This window comes from Myxine glutinosa, chromosome 1 (assembly GCF_964187855.1).
Source record: "Myxine glutinosa chromosome 1, kmMyxGlut1.1, whole genome shotgun sequence".
Taxonomy (NCBI): Eukaryota; Metazoa; Chordata; class Myxini; order Myxiniformes; family Myxinidae; genus Myxine; species Myxine glutinosa.
In genome coordinates, this window is record NC_136261.1 from 171,201,143 (window position 1) to 171,219,700 (window position 18,558).

The window sequence follows — 18,558 nt, forward strand, 5'->3', positions numbered from 1 at the left end:
TCCGTAACAATATATTATCTTCTATCTATCTATACATATAAAAGAAAGTTTTTGTTTGTTTGTTTGTTTGTCTGCACGAGCTAATCTCTTGAACGGTGAAAGATAGGAGGAAACCTCTGAAAAACAAATGTTGGGACAGGCCCCGAGAAGGTTATAGGCTCGGTGGTGAGGCCGGTCGAGGCCGCCTCAGCCGGGCTGGGCCCATTTCGCAATTAAAAGCTGCGCTGAATTATAGTAGTCAATCTTCTACGGCCATGAGTAAAAGATGAATTATAGTAGTAAATTCATTAAAAAAGAACCTGGGCAACGCCGGGGGCTTTCGGCTAATATATATATATATATATATATATATACTAGCCGCCGGGTGCATTCGGCTAGTATATATATATATATATATATATATATATATATATATATATATATATATATATATATATATATATATATATATATATTGTTACGGCCGCGGTTAAAGATGTTATTTACCGAGCGGTTGGTATTACCGCGACCGAACAGTTATTCCCCGACTAATACCCGATTTGCCCCAAACTTTGGCCGGATCGCGCCACCGCTATTCAATCGGGAAAACTCTAAAGCGACCGAATGCAAAGAGGAAAACGAAGGCAAAGAAAGGTTTGGAAATACTACTAAATTTATTTACTATTCACACACATAAGCAAAAAGACAGCAGTCACGTTTATTTACAAGCACATGAGACGCAGGTGACACAGTGAAAATACTAGCTTATACAGACTTATTGTTACTACTGTTACGTGGTCCCCTCGGTGACTACCTGGTCTCGGTGACCCCCGGACCGGGAGAGGACCTTCGCCAGAAAGTAGTATTATATATATGCGCTTTCACAACGCAATCCCTATGAATTCCACCCAAGAGAAACTGATGTGCAATGATATATTTCCAGGGTAAGGATATCATACGATTTCAATGATACAATCACGGATATTCCCCGAGCAATCAACAACAAACAACCATCAACAATTCCCAATCCACAATCAATTCCCTATATGATTAAGATGGCCATCTTATATATGTGTGTCCACTTCTGTACTCACGACCCCCTTTTGGTCTCTGCCCCTCACAATGTCTCTGGGCCCCTCCTGACCGAGATGCTGGTCGGCGTCGCCGCACTCGGGCGGTTGAACGAACCCCGGGTGGACGTGTTTCCACCGGGCAGGTATCGTACCAGGCACCGCGGCTGCAGCCCCTCGTGGCCACGCGAAGCGGGTACGGTAAAGCAAGCCAAAAGCCCCACGCCGCTTGCAAGGCGTGTTAGGCCCCAACGTGCGACCCGTACGCGTCTGTTTAGACGGTGCCGCGAACGGTGCCAGACGCGGGGTCGATGCACGGCCCCACGTCAACTTGACGTCTCCACCGGGTAGGTACACGTCCCGGTAACTCCTCTCGCCAGACGGGCTTCGGAACGCCGCTTTTCCACGCAGCACAACGCCGCTTTTCCACGCAGCGCAAGGTCGATCCCACCTTTCGTCGGAGCGGGGCGAGGAAGAATAATAATCGTCGCTCTTCTTCCTCGTGTCTTTTCCTCTTCCGTTTCCGGTCACTTCCGTTTCCGGACACTTTTCAGAAGGGCTCCTGACCCTCCAACCACAACAACCCTTAATCTATTACACATGGATAAGCAAAGACCTGAATGGTAATTCACATACATTCACATAAATATGTAACACTCCCCCCCTTCAAGAAAGAAAGTTTGAACCCAGCGAAAACTTTCTTTGCCGGCCAATTTGGAGAAACAAACCAGATAACTCAACCCCCCCACATTATCAGTTCCCCCCAGGCACAGTTATCACTTAAAAATAAAGCAACCAAAATTTCACCACAACCCCTCCAGATTACTCCCTCTGGACTAAGCACCAGCAACGACATTGTCCCTGCCAAATCAAACTCCATCTCATGACCCTCTGACTTTGACCGTCAGTTTCTTGTGAATGAAGGTTAAAGGGGTGATCAAAGATCCAAAGTTAAGCAACTCGATAGCACTTTTTCCGGGAGGCCAAGCCGAGTATTCACTACATGGATGCCTTTAGGAACGTGGAGTTCACGGTTAGTCCGTGCAGGAAAGTTCTCTACATGGGCGCCTTGAGGAACGGCGTTCACGGTTAATCTGTGTAGGAATCTTGGCTCGGCGGCTCCGCCGCATTCAGTGCTTCAACTTCTCAGAACTTCCCTAATAATTAGGGTGGGACCACTTGTCCCTGTAGTCCCATGAATAGCGGTCTCCTTCTCGGCCACTACTTTGCCAATCCTTCCTTCGGGAGCGGCCGTAACTCAGGGAGCCTCCATAATAATATTGATTGCGGCCACCACCAAAACTACCGCCCAGTTGTCCTCTCCTGTAGACCTCTCGACGCCTACGAAATGCCTTCCCTACTGTTATGGTCCGACCCTCCAAATCCTTGCCATTCCAATTCTTCTCTGCCTCTCTGGCGTCTTTTGTGCTGGCAAACGTGACAAAGCCGAACCCTCTTGACTGTTGCGTTTCCCAGTCTCTTACCAACCGCACTTCCACCAGCGGCCCATATCTGTTGAAGACAGAGGTCAGAACTTCTTCCTCTGTTTTGAAGTTCAGTCCCCCTACAAATAACTTAGCACTTTTGTCGCCATCCCGAGCTGGTGTGGTGTTATTTTCCCTGCTGGGCTCTTTACCAACCCTCAGGTTACCATAAACTTGACCCCCGGCCAAATCATTCCCGATAACCACAGATACCCCCTCTACAGGAAGCGTGGCTTGTAAACCGACGGTGACCGGTCCTGACACCAAATCGGACTCCAAATGGATGACATGAAGGGGAGCACTAACACCGCCCCCGATCCCCTGTAAACGAACACTATCCCCCGTTGCCGTCTCCTCGGACCATGGCAAAATGCCTTCAAGCATTAAAGATTGATGTGCCCCTGTGTCCCTCAATATCCTAACCGGTTTCCGGTTAGTCGAGGCTCCATCCCGTGACACAAACCCCTCTGAAATAAATGGTTGGTAACCCTTTTGATGGCGATTTCTCACAATGGCCATTGCATTTGGAGTCGTAATAGTCGGACTCCGCTCTGGGTCTTCCCTTTTCATGCGGTAACAACTGGACATCAAGTGTCCAGGTTTCTTGCAAAAAGCGCAAGTAGGCCCGGAGGAAAAACTCGTGGTCTGCCTCGGGCCCCCCGAACTATAAGTTTGTCTTGGGCCCGCATCCCTCTGATTTCGAACAGGTGGGGTATCATAGTTGTCCCCATAATCATCTCGAGGCCGCCGCCATGTAAGGTCGTTCTCCGCACCGGGTGTTCCATAACTCCCCTGCTGAAGTCTAGGCGAGGAGTTAGGTTTGTGGACCCCTATTCGGTGGGTTAAGGCATAATCATCTGCCATGGTGGCTGCGTCCCACAACTTTGGTACTTTCTTTTCCTGCAGGTACACTTTGATGTCCTCGTGGACACACTGCTGGAATTCCTCCACCAGGATCAAGTCCCGCAAGGTTTCGAAGTCTTTCCCGACTCCTTTTCACTGAACGGTGGAACCAGCCTCACATGTCTGCCCACATCCCAGGTCTTCTGGTTAGGTGTCGACCCCGTCAGCAAGGGTGGTGCCTCTCCCCGTTCTCTCATTAACTCCAGCTCCTTGAATTTGATTTCTTGCTGAAGCTCCATGTCACGTTCCTTTAATTCCCTTTCCGCTTTTCTCTCCTCTGCTTCGAGGTCCCTTGCAGCTCTCCTCTCCTCTGCTTTTCTCCCTTCTAACCTTTCCTGGAGTTCTCGTTCCACTCTCCTTTCCTCTGCTTGTTTCTCTTCTCTCCTCGCTTCTGCTTTCCTTTCTTCTTCTTTTAACCTTTCCTGGAGTTCTCGTTCCACTCTCCTTTCCTCTGCTTGTTTCTCTTCTCTCCTCGCTTCTGCTTTCCTTTCTTCTTCTTTTACCCTTTCCTGGAGTTCTCGTTCCACTCTCCTTTCCTCTGCTTGTTTCTCTTCTCTCCTATCTTCTGCTTTCCTTTCCTCTTCTGATCTTTCCTTTTCGGCTTTCCTTTCTTCTTCTGCTCTTTCCTTTTCTGCTTTCCTTTCTTCTTCTGCTCTTTCCTTTTCTGCTTTCCTTTCTTCTTCTGCTCTTTCCTTTTCTGCTTTCCTTTCTTCTTCTTTAATCCGTTCCTGGCTCCGTAATTGCAACTCCAGTTTCCGGAGCTCAACATCTTCTGGTTCTTCGGGTAGCCACTCCCAGGCTAACTCGTCCCACGTTCCTAATCCCACCATAGATTGTATCACCGTGGCCTGCAACTCTGCCTTCCTCAAATTAGTTCGGACCTCCAAGTTAAAATGTTTGGCCAATTTCAAGAGGTCCGACTTTAGTAACGCTCGGAACTGTGCCTCACTCGGGGTTACCACAAAGTTCTGTGCCACAAACGCCATGGTGCCTATCGTTAACACCTGTTAACCTTCACCCAAGACTTTACCCCAATTTCTCAAAAAAATTTACCAATTAATAATTAATTAATTAATTTTAATTAATAAAAAACTATTATTTTATTATGTTATACAATTTTAAATCCCGGACGTAGACCCAATTGCGAAACCGCAAATCGTAATTTGGACGAGCCCCCAATTCTGTTACGTGGTCCCCTCGGTGACTACCTGGTCTCGGTGACCCCCGGACCGGGAGAGGACCTTCGCCAGAAAGTAGTATTATATATATGCGCTTTCGCAACGCAATCCCTATGAATTCCACCCAAGAGAAACTGATGTGCAATGATATATTTCCAGGGTAAGGATATCATACGATTTCAATGATACAATCACGGATATTCCCCGAGCAATCAACAACAAACAACCATCAACAATTCCCAATCCACAATCAATTCCCTATATGATTAAGATGGCCATCTTATATATGTGTGTCCACTTCTGTACTCACGACCCCCTTTTGGTCTCTGCCCCTCACAATGTCTCTGGGCCCCTCCTGACCGAGATGCTGGTCGGCGTCGCCGCACTCGGGCGGTTGAACGAACCCCGGGTGGACGTGTTTCCACCGGGCAGGTATCGTACCAGGCACCGCGGCTGCAGCCCCTCGTGGCCACGCGAAGTGGGTACGGTAAAGCAAGCCAAAAGCCCCACGCCGCTTGCAAGGCGTGTTAGGCCCCAACGTGCGACCCGTACGCGTCTGTTTAGACGGTGCCGCGAACGGTGCCAGACGCGGGGTCGATGCACGGCCCCACGTCAACTTGACGTCTCCACCGGGTAGGTACACGTCCCGGTAACTCCTCTCGCCAGACGGGCTTCGGAACGCCGCTTTTCCACGCAGCGCAACGCCGCTTTTCCACGCAGCGCAAGGTCGATCCCACCTTTCGTCGGAGCGGGGCGAGGAAGAAGAATAATCGTCGCTCTTCTTCCTCGTGTCTTTTCCTCTTCCGTTTCCGGTCACTTCCGTTTCCGGACACTTTTCAGAAGGGCTCCTGACCCTCCAACCACAACAACCCTTAATCTATTACACATGGATAAGCAAAGACCTGAATGGTAATTCACATACATTCACATAAATATGTAACACTACCCAGGGACAAGACAAAAGACAGACTACGAGCACACTTACACGGGGAATGATGATAGGGATGGCAGGTGGGTGGCTGGTGGATGGCTGGCGGGATAGGGAGGTCCAACTAGTTCTGCAGCTGATCGACTCGTGGGCAGCCGCCGCTCCTTCGCGGCCCTGCTCCAAACTGCCGTCCAGGCCTCACGCTGCTGTGGCTGCAGTTTCGGTGGCTCCAGCTGCAGCAAATGCAGTTTCAGTGGCTCGAGCTGCAGCAAGTGCAGTTTCGGTGGCTCGAGCTGCAGTGAGTGCAGTTTCGGTGGCTCGAGCTGCAGTTCAACCCTGGACTTCTCGTCTCTCTATCGTCAAAGCTCATCTCCCTTGTCTCTTTGGGAACGCCCTGCCTGCGGGTTATATAGGCCCCACCCCTCAACCTTCGCGAACCTCCTCGATGTTTCTTTCCACACCCTCTCCAAGTCCAACCCCTTGTTCGTGGTTGGTTGAGTGGGGCTGACTCACTCCTCCCCTCTATGACGAGGTGGGGACCCGCCTTTCTTCCCCAACCCTGCCTCGTGGTCAATGGCGGCAATTGGAGCGGAGGTAGTTTCCAATCGACGAAAAGGGGGAATGGAGGTTTTGGGAATGGGAATGAAGGGAATCTATCTCTTCCACTTGGTGCAATGGAGTACTTCTATTAATGGGAGACACAGCCTTACCCTAAAACACAGAATAAGATATAACTATCGAACAGGGGTATTCTATGATTGGCTGACGTGTGCTTGTGGACTAATTATGGGACGCCCTTTTGACCTTTACACAGCTCCGGAGGCAGGAGGCGCAGACTCAAGCAATATTCATCACCAATTTACCACAATACAACACAATCAAAAAAATACAGTCCTCATATCCGCAACAATATATATATATATATATATATATATATATATATATATATATATATATATATATATATATATATATATATATATATATATATATATATATCTGTGTGTGTATATATATATCCACATAAACATGAATGTGTATTAAACCAACCAAGAATAAGGAGACGGCTTGGTCCATGAGTCCATGAGCTCCTTGTTGGGGGAGAAGATGGATTCTTCAGGACTAGGGAAAGTTCCTTTAAATGGAGCAAGGATAAGGAGATGGATTGGTTCATGAATCGTGGTTCCTTGCTTGGGTTAAGATGGATGCTTCAGGACTGGGGAAGGCTCCATTCCATTCAGTCTTATAGACGCGCAAGTGGAGGTGATGACCAGTATATAGACAACACATATATAGTCTTATAGACAACACACACACACACACACACACACACACACACACACACACACACACACACACACACACACACACACACACACACACACACACGTCTCCCGCTAATTAACAAGACTGATACTTTAGATGCTGGAAAATCTTCTACAATAAGATTACAGCCAATGGTACTTAGTTAGACACAAGAGAACGCAATATTAGCCAATAATTCCCTGGACATAACAACACCACACGCACAAAATGTGTAAAATTTAATCCTTTGTACTAACTTCATTGTTCACATTAATAACTTAACATCCACATCCTTTCCTTTATTATGACGAACTTACAAAACCGATTTACACTTTCGGCAGGACATCGACAGGGCCTTTATCCAAGAGATACCGACATGGTGAGATCTTTAACAAGCGCAAACAAAATGCAGTTTGCCGATGCCAAAGATCACACAATTCACACTCAGCCCACATCCCTGATTACATGATCATAACCACATGGCCGCTGATTGCATGATCATAACCACATTGCCTACATGGCCGCTGACTACATGATCATAACCACATTGCCTACATGGCCGCTGACTACATGATCATAACCACATTGCCTACATGGCCGTTGACTACATGATCATAACCACATTGCCTACATGGCCGCTGACTACATGATCATAACCACATTGCCTACATGGCCGCTGACTACATGATCATAACCACATTGCCTACATGGCCGCTGACTACATGATCATAACCACATTGCCTATATGGCCGCTGACTACATGATCATAACCACATTGCCTACATGGCCGTTGATTACATGATCATAACCACATTGCCTACATGGCCGCTGCCTACATGATCATAACCACATTGCCTACATGGCCGCTGATTACATGATCATAACCACATTGCCTACATGGCCATTGATTACATGATCATAACCACATTGCCTACATGGCCGCTGATTGCATGATCATAACCACATTGCCTACATGGCCGTTGATTACATGATCATAACCACATTGCCTACATGGCCGCTGACTACATGATCATAACCACATTGCCTACATGGCCGCTGACTACATGATCATAACCACATTGCCTGCATGGCCGTTGATTACATGATCATAACCACATTGCCTACATGGCCGCTGCCTACATGATCATAACCACATTGCCTACATGGCCGCTGATTACATGATCATAACCACATTGCCTACATGGCCGCTGATTACATGATCATAACCACATTGCCTACATGGCCGCTTATTACATGATCATAGCCACATTGCCTACATGGCCGCTGATTGCATGATCATAACCACATTGCCTACATGGCCGCTGCCTACATGATCATAACCACATTGCCTACATGGCCGTTGATTACATGATCATAACCACATTGCCTACATGGCCGCTGCCTACATGATCATAACCACATTGCCTACATGGCCGCTGACTACATGATCATAACCACATTGCCTACATGGCCGCTGATTACATGATCATAACCACATTGCCTACATGGCCGCTGATTGCATGATCATAACCACATTGCCTACATGGCCGCTGATTGCATGATCATAACCACATTGCCTACATGGCCGCTGATTGCATGATCATAACCACATTGCCTACATGGCCGCTTATTACATGATCATAGCCACATTGCCTACATGGCCGCTGATTGCATGATCATAACCACATTGCCTACATGGCCGCTGATTACATAATCATAACCACATTGCCTACATGGCCGCTGATTACATAATCATAACCACATTACCTACATGGCCGCTGTTTACATAATCATAACCACATTGCCTACATGGCCGCTGATTGCATGATCATAACCACATTGCCTACATGGCCGCTGATTACATGATCATAACCACATTGCCTACATGGCCGCTGATTACATAATCATAACCACATTGCCTACATGGCCGCTGATTACATGATCATAACCACATTGCCTACATGGCCGCTGATTGCATGATCATAACCACATTGCCTACATGGCCGCTGATTACATGATCATAACCACATTGCCTACATGGCCGCTGATTGCATGATCATAACCACATTGCCTACATGGCCGCTGATTACATGATCATAACCACATTGCCTACATGGCCGCTGATTGCATGATCATAACCACATTGCCTACATGGCCGTTGATTACATGATCATAACCACATTGCCTACATGGCCGCTGCCTACATGATCATAACCACATTGCCTACATGGCCGCTGACTACATGATCATAACCACATTGCCTACATGGCCGCTGACTACATGATCATAACCACATTGCCTACATGGCCGCTGATTACATGATCATAACCACATTGCCTACATGGCCGTTGATTACATGATCATAACCACATTGCCTACATGGCCGCTGCCTACATGATCATAACCACATTGCCTACATGGCCGCTGATTACATGATCATAACCACATTGCCTACATGGCCGCTGACTACATGATCATAACCACATTACCTACATGGCCGCTGATTACATGATCATAACCACATTGCCTACATGGCCGCTGATTGCATGATCATAACCACATTGCCTACATGGCCGCTGATTGCATGATCATAACCACATTGCCTACATGGCCGCTGATTGCATGATCATAACCACATTGCCTACATGGCCGCTTATTACATGATCATAGCCACATTGCCGACATGGCCGCTGATTACATAATCATAACCACATTGCCTACATGGCCGCTTATTACATGATCATAGCCACATTGCCGACATGGCCGCTGATTACATAATCATAACCACATTGCCTACATGGCCGCTGATTACATAATCATAACCACATTACCTACATGGCCGCTGTTTACATAATCATAACCACATTGCCTACATGGCCGCTGATTGCATGATCATAACCACATTGCCTACATGGCCGCTGATTACATGATCATAACCACATTGCCTACATGGCCGCTGATTACATAATCATAACCACATTGCCTACATGGCCGCTGATTACATGATCATAACCACATTGCCTACAAGGCCGCTGATTGCATGATCATAACCACATTGCCTACATGGCCGCTGATTACATGATCATAACCACATTGCCTACATGGCCGCTGATTGCATGATCATAACCACATTGCCTACATGGCCGCTGATTACATAATCATAACCACATTGCCTACATGGCCGCTGATTGCATGATCATAACCACATTGCCTACATGGCCGCTGATTACATGATCATAACCACATTGCCTACATGGCCGCTGATTACATAATCATAACCACATTGCCTACATGGCCGCTGATTACATGATCATAACCACATTGCCTACATGGCCGCTGATTACATGATCATAACCACATTGCCTACATGGCCGCTGATTACATAATCATAACCACATTGTCTACATGGCCGCTGATTACATGATCATAACCACATTGCTTGCATGGCCACTGATTACATGATCATAACCACATTGCTTGCATGGCCACTGGTTACATGATCATAACCACATTGCCTGCATGGCCACTGGTTACATAATCATAACCACAATGCCTGCATGGCCACTGGTTACATAATCATAACCACATTGCCTGCATGGCCACTGGTTACATGATCATAACCACATTGCCTGCATGGCCACTGGTTACATAATCATAACCACATTGCCTGCATGGCCACTGGTTACATAATCATAACCACAATGCCTGCATGGCCACTGGTTACATGATCATAACCACATTGCCTGCATGGCCACTGGTTACATGATCATAACCACATAGCCTGCATGGCCACTGGTTACATGATCATAACCACATAGCCTGCATGGCCACTGGTTACATGATCATAACCACATAGCCTGCATGGCCACTGGTTACATGATCATAACCACATAGCCTGCATGGCCACTGGTTACATGATCATAACCACATAGCCTGCATGGCCACTGATTACATGATCATAACCACATAGCCTGCATGGCCACTGGTTACATGATCATAACCACTTTGCCTGCATGGCCACTGGTTACATAATCATAACCACAATGCCTGCATGGCCGCTGATTACATGATAACAATCACATAGCCTGCATGGCCACTGGTTACATGATCATAACCACATTGCCTGCATGGCCACTGGTTACATAATCATAACCACATTGCCTGCATGGCCACTGGTTACATGATCATAACCACATTGCCTGCATGGCCACTGGTTACATGATCATAACCACAATGCCTGCATGGCCACTGGTTACATAATCATAACCACATTGCCTGCATGGCCACTGGTTACATGATAATAACCACATAGCCTGGATGGCCGCTGATTACATGATAACAATCACATAGCCTGCATGGCCGTTGATTACTTGATCATAACCACATAGCCTGCATGGCCGCTGATTACATGATAACAATCACATAGCCTGCATGGCCGATGATTACTTGATCATAATCACATAGCCTGCATGGCCGTTGATTACTTGATCATAACCACATAGCCTGCATGGCCGCTGATTACATGATAACAATCACATAGCCTGCATGGCCGATGATTACTTGATCATAATCACATAGCCTGCATGGCCGATGATTACTTGATCATAACCACATAGCCTGCATGGCCGCTGATTACATGATAACAATCACATAGCCTGCATGGCCGTTGATTACTTGATCATAACCACATAGCCTGCATGGCCGCTGATTACATGATAACAATCACATAGCCTGCATGGCCGTTGATTACTTGATCATAACCACATAGCCTGCATGGCCGCTGATTACATGATAACAATCACATAGCCTGCATGGCCGATGATTACTTGATCATAATCACATAGCCTGCATGGCCGTTGATTACTTGATCATAATCACATAGCCTGCATGGCCGATGATTACTTGATCATAACCACATAGCCTGCATGGCCGCTGATTACATGATAACAATCACATAGCCTGCATGGCCGTTGATTACTTGATCATAACCACATAGCCTGCATGGCCGCTGATTACATGATAACAATCACATAGCCTGCATGGCCGTTGATTACTTGATCATAATCACATAGCCTGCATGGCCACTGGTTACATGATCATAACCACATAGCCTGCATGGCCACTGGTTACATGATCATAACCACTTTGCCTGCATGGCCACTGGTTACATAATCATAACCACAATGCCTGCATGGCCACTGGTTACATAATCATAACCACATTGCCTGCATGGCCACTGGTTACATGATCATAACCACTTTGCCTGCATGGCCACTGGTTACATAATCATAACCACAATGCCTGCATGGCCACTGGTTACATGATCATAACCACATTGCCTGCATGGCCACTGGTTACATGATCATAACCACAATGCCTGCATGGCCACTGGTTACATAATCATAACCACATTGCGTGCATGGCCACTGGTTACATGATAATAACCACATAGCCTGGATGGCCGCTGATTACATGATAACAATCACATAGCCTGCATGGCCGTTGATTACTTGATCATAACCACATAGCCTGCATGGCCGCTGATTACATGATAACAATCACATAGCCTGCATGGCCGATGATTACTTGATCATAATCACATAGCCTGCATGGCCGTTGATTACTTGATCATAATCACATAGCCTGCATGGCCGATGATTACTTGATCATAATCACATAGCCTGCATGGCCGTTGATTACTTGATCATAATCACATAGCCTGCATGGCCACTGGTTACATGATCATAACCACATAGCCTGCATGGCCACTGGTTACATGATCATAAACACATAGCCTGCATGGCTACTGGTTACATGATCATAAATACATAGCCTGCATGGCCGTTGATTACTTGATCATAATCACATAGCCTGCATGGCCACTGGTTACATGATCATAACCACATAGCCTGCATGGCCACTGGTTACATAATCATAAACACAGCCTACGTGGCTGCTAATTACATGATCATGACCACATATCCTACATGGCCACTGATTACATGATCATAAACACATAGCCTTCATGGCTACTGGTTACATGATCATAAACACATAGCCTGCATGGCCGCTAATTACATGATCATAAACACATAGCCTGCATGTCCGCTAATTACATGATCATAAACACATATTCTACATGGCCGCTAATTACATGATCATGACCACATATCCGACATGGCCACTGATTACATGATCATAAACACAAAGCCTGCATGGCCGCTGATTACATGATCTTGACCACATATCCTACCTGGCCGCTAATTACATGATCATGACCACATATCCAACATGGCCACTGATTACATGATCATAAACACATAGCCTGCATGGCCGCCGATTACATGATCATGACCACATAGCCTACGTGGCCACTGATTACATGATCATAAACACATAGCCTACATGGCCACTGATTACATGATAACAATCACATAGCCTGCATGGCCACTGATTACATGATCATAACCACATAGCCTACATTGCCACTGATTACATGATCATAACCACATTGCCTATATGTCCGCTGGTTACATGATCATAAACACATATCATACATGACCGCTGATGCACACAACCAATGATCGGTGTGTTGTTCTCATTTTAATCAACGAGCCAACATGAAAGCCTTGTGACGTATTTGAAATTCCCGATTCACTTTCGTCCAGGTGCTGAACCCGAACTGGTGATCAACTACTTAGTCCTAATCATGAAAAAGATGATCGTGAATGATTTGTTCATTTAGTCAAACATTCATAACGAGGCTTTTCAAACTTACATGAGGACAACAGGGTTGAAGGTCCCACAAACGTTTAACGGTTCAAGCTGCTCGTGTCGCCCCCTTGGCTTGGCCAGTGTGTCTGCGAACTAAATATAGAACTCCATTAATAGAAACATTTATACAACTAAACTTGGGTCTCACGTCGACGGGGATCGAATGGGGAAAACATGAAGATACTTTCACTACAAAACAATGACGTGTTATTCACATTTATAACGATAATATTAATAATACATCCGAATAAATACAACGTTAAATTAGGCCGAGTTCAATTTAACGTTTATAATAAGTAATCAACATTGACAGGAAAACAAAACTCAATGTTGATTACTTGGTCAACAACTAGAACAGTGCTCGGTAGAGCGCATAAGTCCACCAGGCTCAATAGTTTATGTTTCGTATCCACCAATATAGGACGGATCTGGATTCGGACCTGAAACAATATCCAATTGGCTTATTCTTGTCACACACACACAACCTCTCACCAAGTTTCGTCCAAGCACGTCCACAACTTTCTGAGATATCCTGTTCACAGACAGAGGTGAAAACAGAATTATCTCTGCATTATCTTCGAAAATCTGCAACACCTATCGGAGTTATTTGCATTTTTCCTCCACAAGATAATGACGCAGATCGCTGCTGTATTCAGTCCCGAAAATAATAAAAACAAGAAAGAGCAATCAGATTGCAGATCCTCACCAGGATGTGTTTTCAGTGGTTTTTAAGGCTTTTGTGTTAAAACAAATATGGCGGCCGAACCACGTGACCGATTACGTCATCTTTTTTTTTTTTCTCCACCAATTTATCCCTAGATTATGCTCAACAAATTTCATCTTGATCGGAAAGTTTTGTACTTTAATTCAGTGACCTAATATGCAAATAGTCTTCAACATCCGCAGCTCAATGGAATACTGCTCTCCCCTCTGGGCTGGTGCTCCTGCCTCACACCTAGCTGGTCTTCACGCTGTTGAAACCAAAGCATTCAGAATCATTGGAATCTCCCGCGATGAAGCTAACTCCAAGGGCCTCTCACTCACTCACCGCAGGCAGGTTGGTGGTCTTTCCGTCTTCTACCGACTCCTCTCTGGCCTTGCCCCCCCAGCTCTCTCTGGGCTCTGTCCCACAAATATTCCTACAGGTCGCACAAGATCTGCCTGCAACCCTCTTATGGTCAAACTGCCAAAATCAAGACTCTCTGCTCACCTTCACTCCTTCATTCCTCTTTTCTCCCGCCTCTGTAACAAACTCCCTCACTCTCTTCAATCCCAATCCACCCTCCAGGTCTTTAAAACAGCTGTTCACCACCATCTCTTATCTTCCCCCATCCAAAACCTTGATCTTTTCTACCCCCGCTAATTTCACCCCAATTCCACTTTTTTGAAATACCAACTTCTGTCCTGGAAGTCCTTGGTGTCCTTGTGTTTTATACTTCTCCCTCCCCCCTTCCCACGCCTCCTCCCCCCAAGCCCTCTCCCTTCCACACATCTCCCTGCTCTCAAATGTTGTGTTTGTGTGCTTCCCCTTCTCTCCCCATCTTGTCTTCCGCTCCCTCTTTTTATATATATTTTTTGTCTGGTTGATTTGTTTGTGAAGTAAATGTTAGCTCTTTCACGAGCCTCGATTCAGTATACAAAAAAAAAAGAAAAAAAAAAAGTTTAAGTTAATCGGTTAAAAAGACAATTTTAGAAATCTGGTCTATTTAGAAAGGTGGTTGGTTTCTAGAATCTAGAAATTCTAGAAATCTAGAAATTAAATTAAATTAATTCTAGAAATTTCTAGAAATTCTAGAATTATTCTAGATTTATTCTAGATTTATTCTAGATTTATTCTAGAAATTCTAGAAAATATTTCTAGAAATTAAATCTAGAAATAATCTAGAAATTAAGGACCTTTTGGCCTATGTTGACCTCAAAAATAGTAGGTGGTTGGTTTCAGTTAGCTGATATGAAAATCCTTTTCAAATTTCAAGGCAATCGGATGAAAATTGAGGATTTTAGAAATGTGAAAAAGTGGTTGACCTTTGGCCTATGTTGACCTTACGACCTATGTTGATCTCAAAAATAGTTTGGGGTTGAATTCAGTTTGCTGATATGTAAATCCCATTCAAATTTCAAGTGAATTGGATGAAAATTGAGGATTTTAGAAATATGAAATAGTTGTTGACCTTTGGCCTATGCTGATCTCAAAAATAGTTGGTGGGTGAATAGAGTTAGCTGATATGTAAATCCCATTAAAATTTCAAGTGAATCGGATGAAAATGAAGGATTTTAGAAATTTGAAATTGTTGTTGACCTTTGGCCTATGTTGACCTTTTGGCTGATGCTGATCTCAAAAATAGTTGGTGGTTGGATTCAGTTAGCAGATGTGTAAATCCTCTTCAAATTTCAAGTCAATTGGATGGAAATTGAGGATTTTAGAAATTCAAAAAAAGTGGTTGACCGTTGGCCTATATTGACCTTTTGGCCAAAGCTAATTTCAAAAATAGTTGGTGGTTGAATTCAGTTAGCGGATATGTAAATCCTGTTCAACTTTCAAGTCAATCGGATTAAAATTAAAGATTTTAGAAATTTGAAAAGAAGTGGTTGACCTTTGGCCTATGTTGACCTTTTGGCCGAGGGTAATCTCAAAAATAGTTAGTGGTTGAATTCAGTTAGCCGATATGTAAATCATATTCAAATTTCAAGTCAATCGGATGAAAATTGAGGATTTTAGAAATTTGAGAAAAAGTGGTTGACCTTTGGCCTATGTTGACCTTTTGACCTCAAAAATATATAGGAATTTATCGGACCACGAACTCTACCATTGGTGGTTTCGTGAAGATTGGTTAAAAACTGTAACCTGCAGGCAAGTATAAGTGAGCGGACAGACAAACACACAAAGACAAACCGGAGGGATCAACATACTTGCAAAAAAAAAACATTTTTTGGCCAAGTAACAAACGGACTCAAATGCAATACCCTCTACTCTGGCAAGGGTCAGAAGAAACACATATGTCGTGCATAGCACAATACCTGCGAAATCCATAAAACACACATTTGACCTTAAAAATAATTAATTGGTGGTTCAATTCAATGACCAAATGTGTAAATCCTCTTCAAATTGTAAGTAAATCGGATGGAAATTGACAATTTTAGAAATCTGGCCTATTTTGACCTTTGGGCCTATATTTACCTCAAAAATACTCGGTGGTTGAATTCAGTGACCATATATGCAAATCCTCTTAAAATTTCAAGTCAATCAGATGGAAATTGACAATTTTACAAATTTGACCTATTTTGACCTTTGGGCCTATGTTTACCTCAAAAATAGTTGGTGGTTGAATTCAGTGACTATAAATGCAAATCCTCTTAAAATTTCAAGTCAATCAGATGAAAATTGAGGTTTTCAGAAATTTGACAAAGTTGTTGACCTTTGGCCTATGTTGACCTTTTGACCCCAAAAACAATAGATTTCTTGCTTATGACTAACTCAACCATTTGGTCAAGTTTTGTGAAGATCGGTTTGAGATTGTGATCTATAGGCGACTGATATACAGAATAACACACACGACCAATCAATATATTTGAAAAACCTTCGATTTTTATCTCACCTGGAACGAAGTTCAGTTGAGCTTATGCGATGGCGTGTTGTCCGTCCGTCCGTCTTTTTGATGCAACTTCACCACAAGTCCACAACCTTCACCACCCGTGATGTAGGCCCTACCAAAGCCCTTGTAATGTAATTCTGTTCCTGCTCCATGTGTGTTTGTTCCGTGTTTTGTGAAATACCCAGTGGAGAGTACACCCCATATGTCGTGTGACTCGAACGTGATCGTGTGTGATCTCGCGAGAGTACATCCCATATGTCGTGTGACTCGAACGTGATCGTGTGAGATCTCACGAGAGTACATCCCATATGTCGTGTGACTCCAATGTGATCGCACGAGAGTACATCCCATATGTCGTGTGACTCCAATGTGATCGTGTGAGATCTCACGAGAGTACACCCCATATGTGGTGTGACTCGAACGTGATCGTGTGAGATCTCACGAGAGTACATCCCATATGTCGTGTGACTCGAACGTGATCGTGTGAGATCTCACGAGAGTACACCCCATATGTCGTGTGACTCGAACGTGATCGTGTGAGATCTCACGAAAGTACACCCCATATGTCGTGTGACTCGAACGTGATCGTGTGAGATCTCACGAAAGTACACCCCATATGTCGTGTGACTCGACCGTGATCGTGTGAGATCTCACGAGAGTACACCCCATATGTCGTGTGACTCGTACTTGATCGTGTGTGATCTCACGAGAGTACACAACCATATGTCGTGTGACTCGAACGTGATCGTGTGAGATCTCACGAGAGTACACCCCATATGTCGTGTGCGTGTGACTCGAACGTGATCGTGTGAGATCTCACGAGAGTACACCCCATATGTCGTGTGACTCGTACTTGATCGTGTGTGATCTCACGAGAGTACACAACCATATGTCGTGTGACTCGAACGTGATCGTGTGAGATCTCACGAGAGTACACCCCATATGTGGTGTGACTCCAATGTGATCGTGTGAGATCTCGCGAGAGTACACCCGATATGTCGTGTGACTCCAATGTGATCGTGAGATCTCGCGAGAGTACACCCCATATGTCATGTAACTCCAATGTGATCGTGTGAGATCTCGCGAGAGTACACCCCATATGTCGTGTGACTCCAATGTGATCGTGAGATCTCGCGAGAGTACACCCCATATGTCATGTGACTCCAACGTGATCGTGTGAGATCTCGCAAGAGTACGTCAACCAACAATTGCCTGCTAACAAAGCAGCTATCTTACAGTCCTGTTGTCATTGTCAATTGGAATGGAAGGGGGGGGGGGGGGAGGGGGGGGGGGGGGAGGGGGCGGAGATTTCTCGATGTCCCTGTTCGCTGCTGTTGTGCTGTT

At 45.1% G+C, this 18,558-nt stretch overlaps 1 protein-coding gene across 1 annotated transcript in view; it reads right to left on the minus strand.

The window, feature by feature from the left end:
• Positions 1–18,313, minus strand: part of LOC137431133 (uncharacterized) — an 88,453-nt gene extending 70,140 nt beyond the window's left edge. The window contains exons 1-2 of the mRNA XM_078771507.1: positions 18,068–18,313; positions 13,626–13,714 (exon numbers count right to left, since the gene is read on the minus strand). Of these exons, the coding sequence (XP_078627633.1) occupies positions 13,626–13,714; positions 18,068–18,313 (335 nt within the window). The remainder of the gene's footprint in view (positions 1–13,625; positions 13,715–18,067) is intronic.
• Positions 18,314–18,558: the final 245 nt, after the last annotated feature.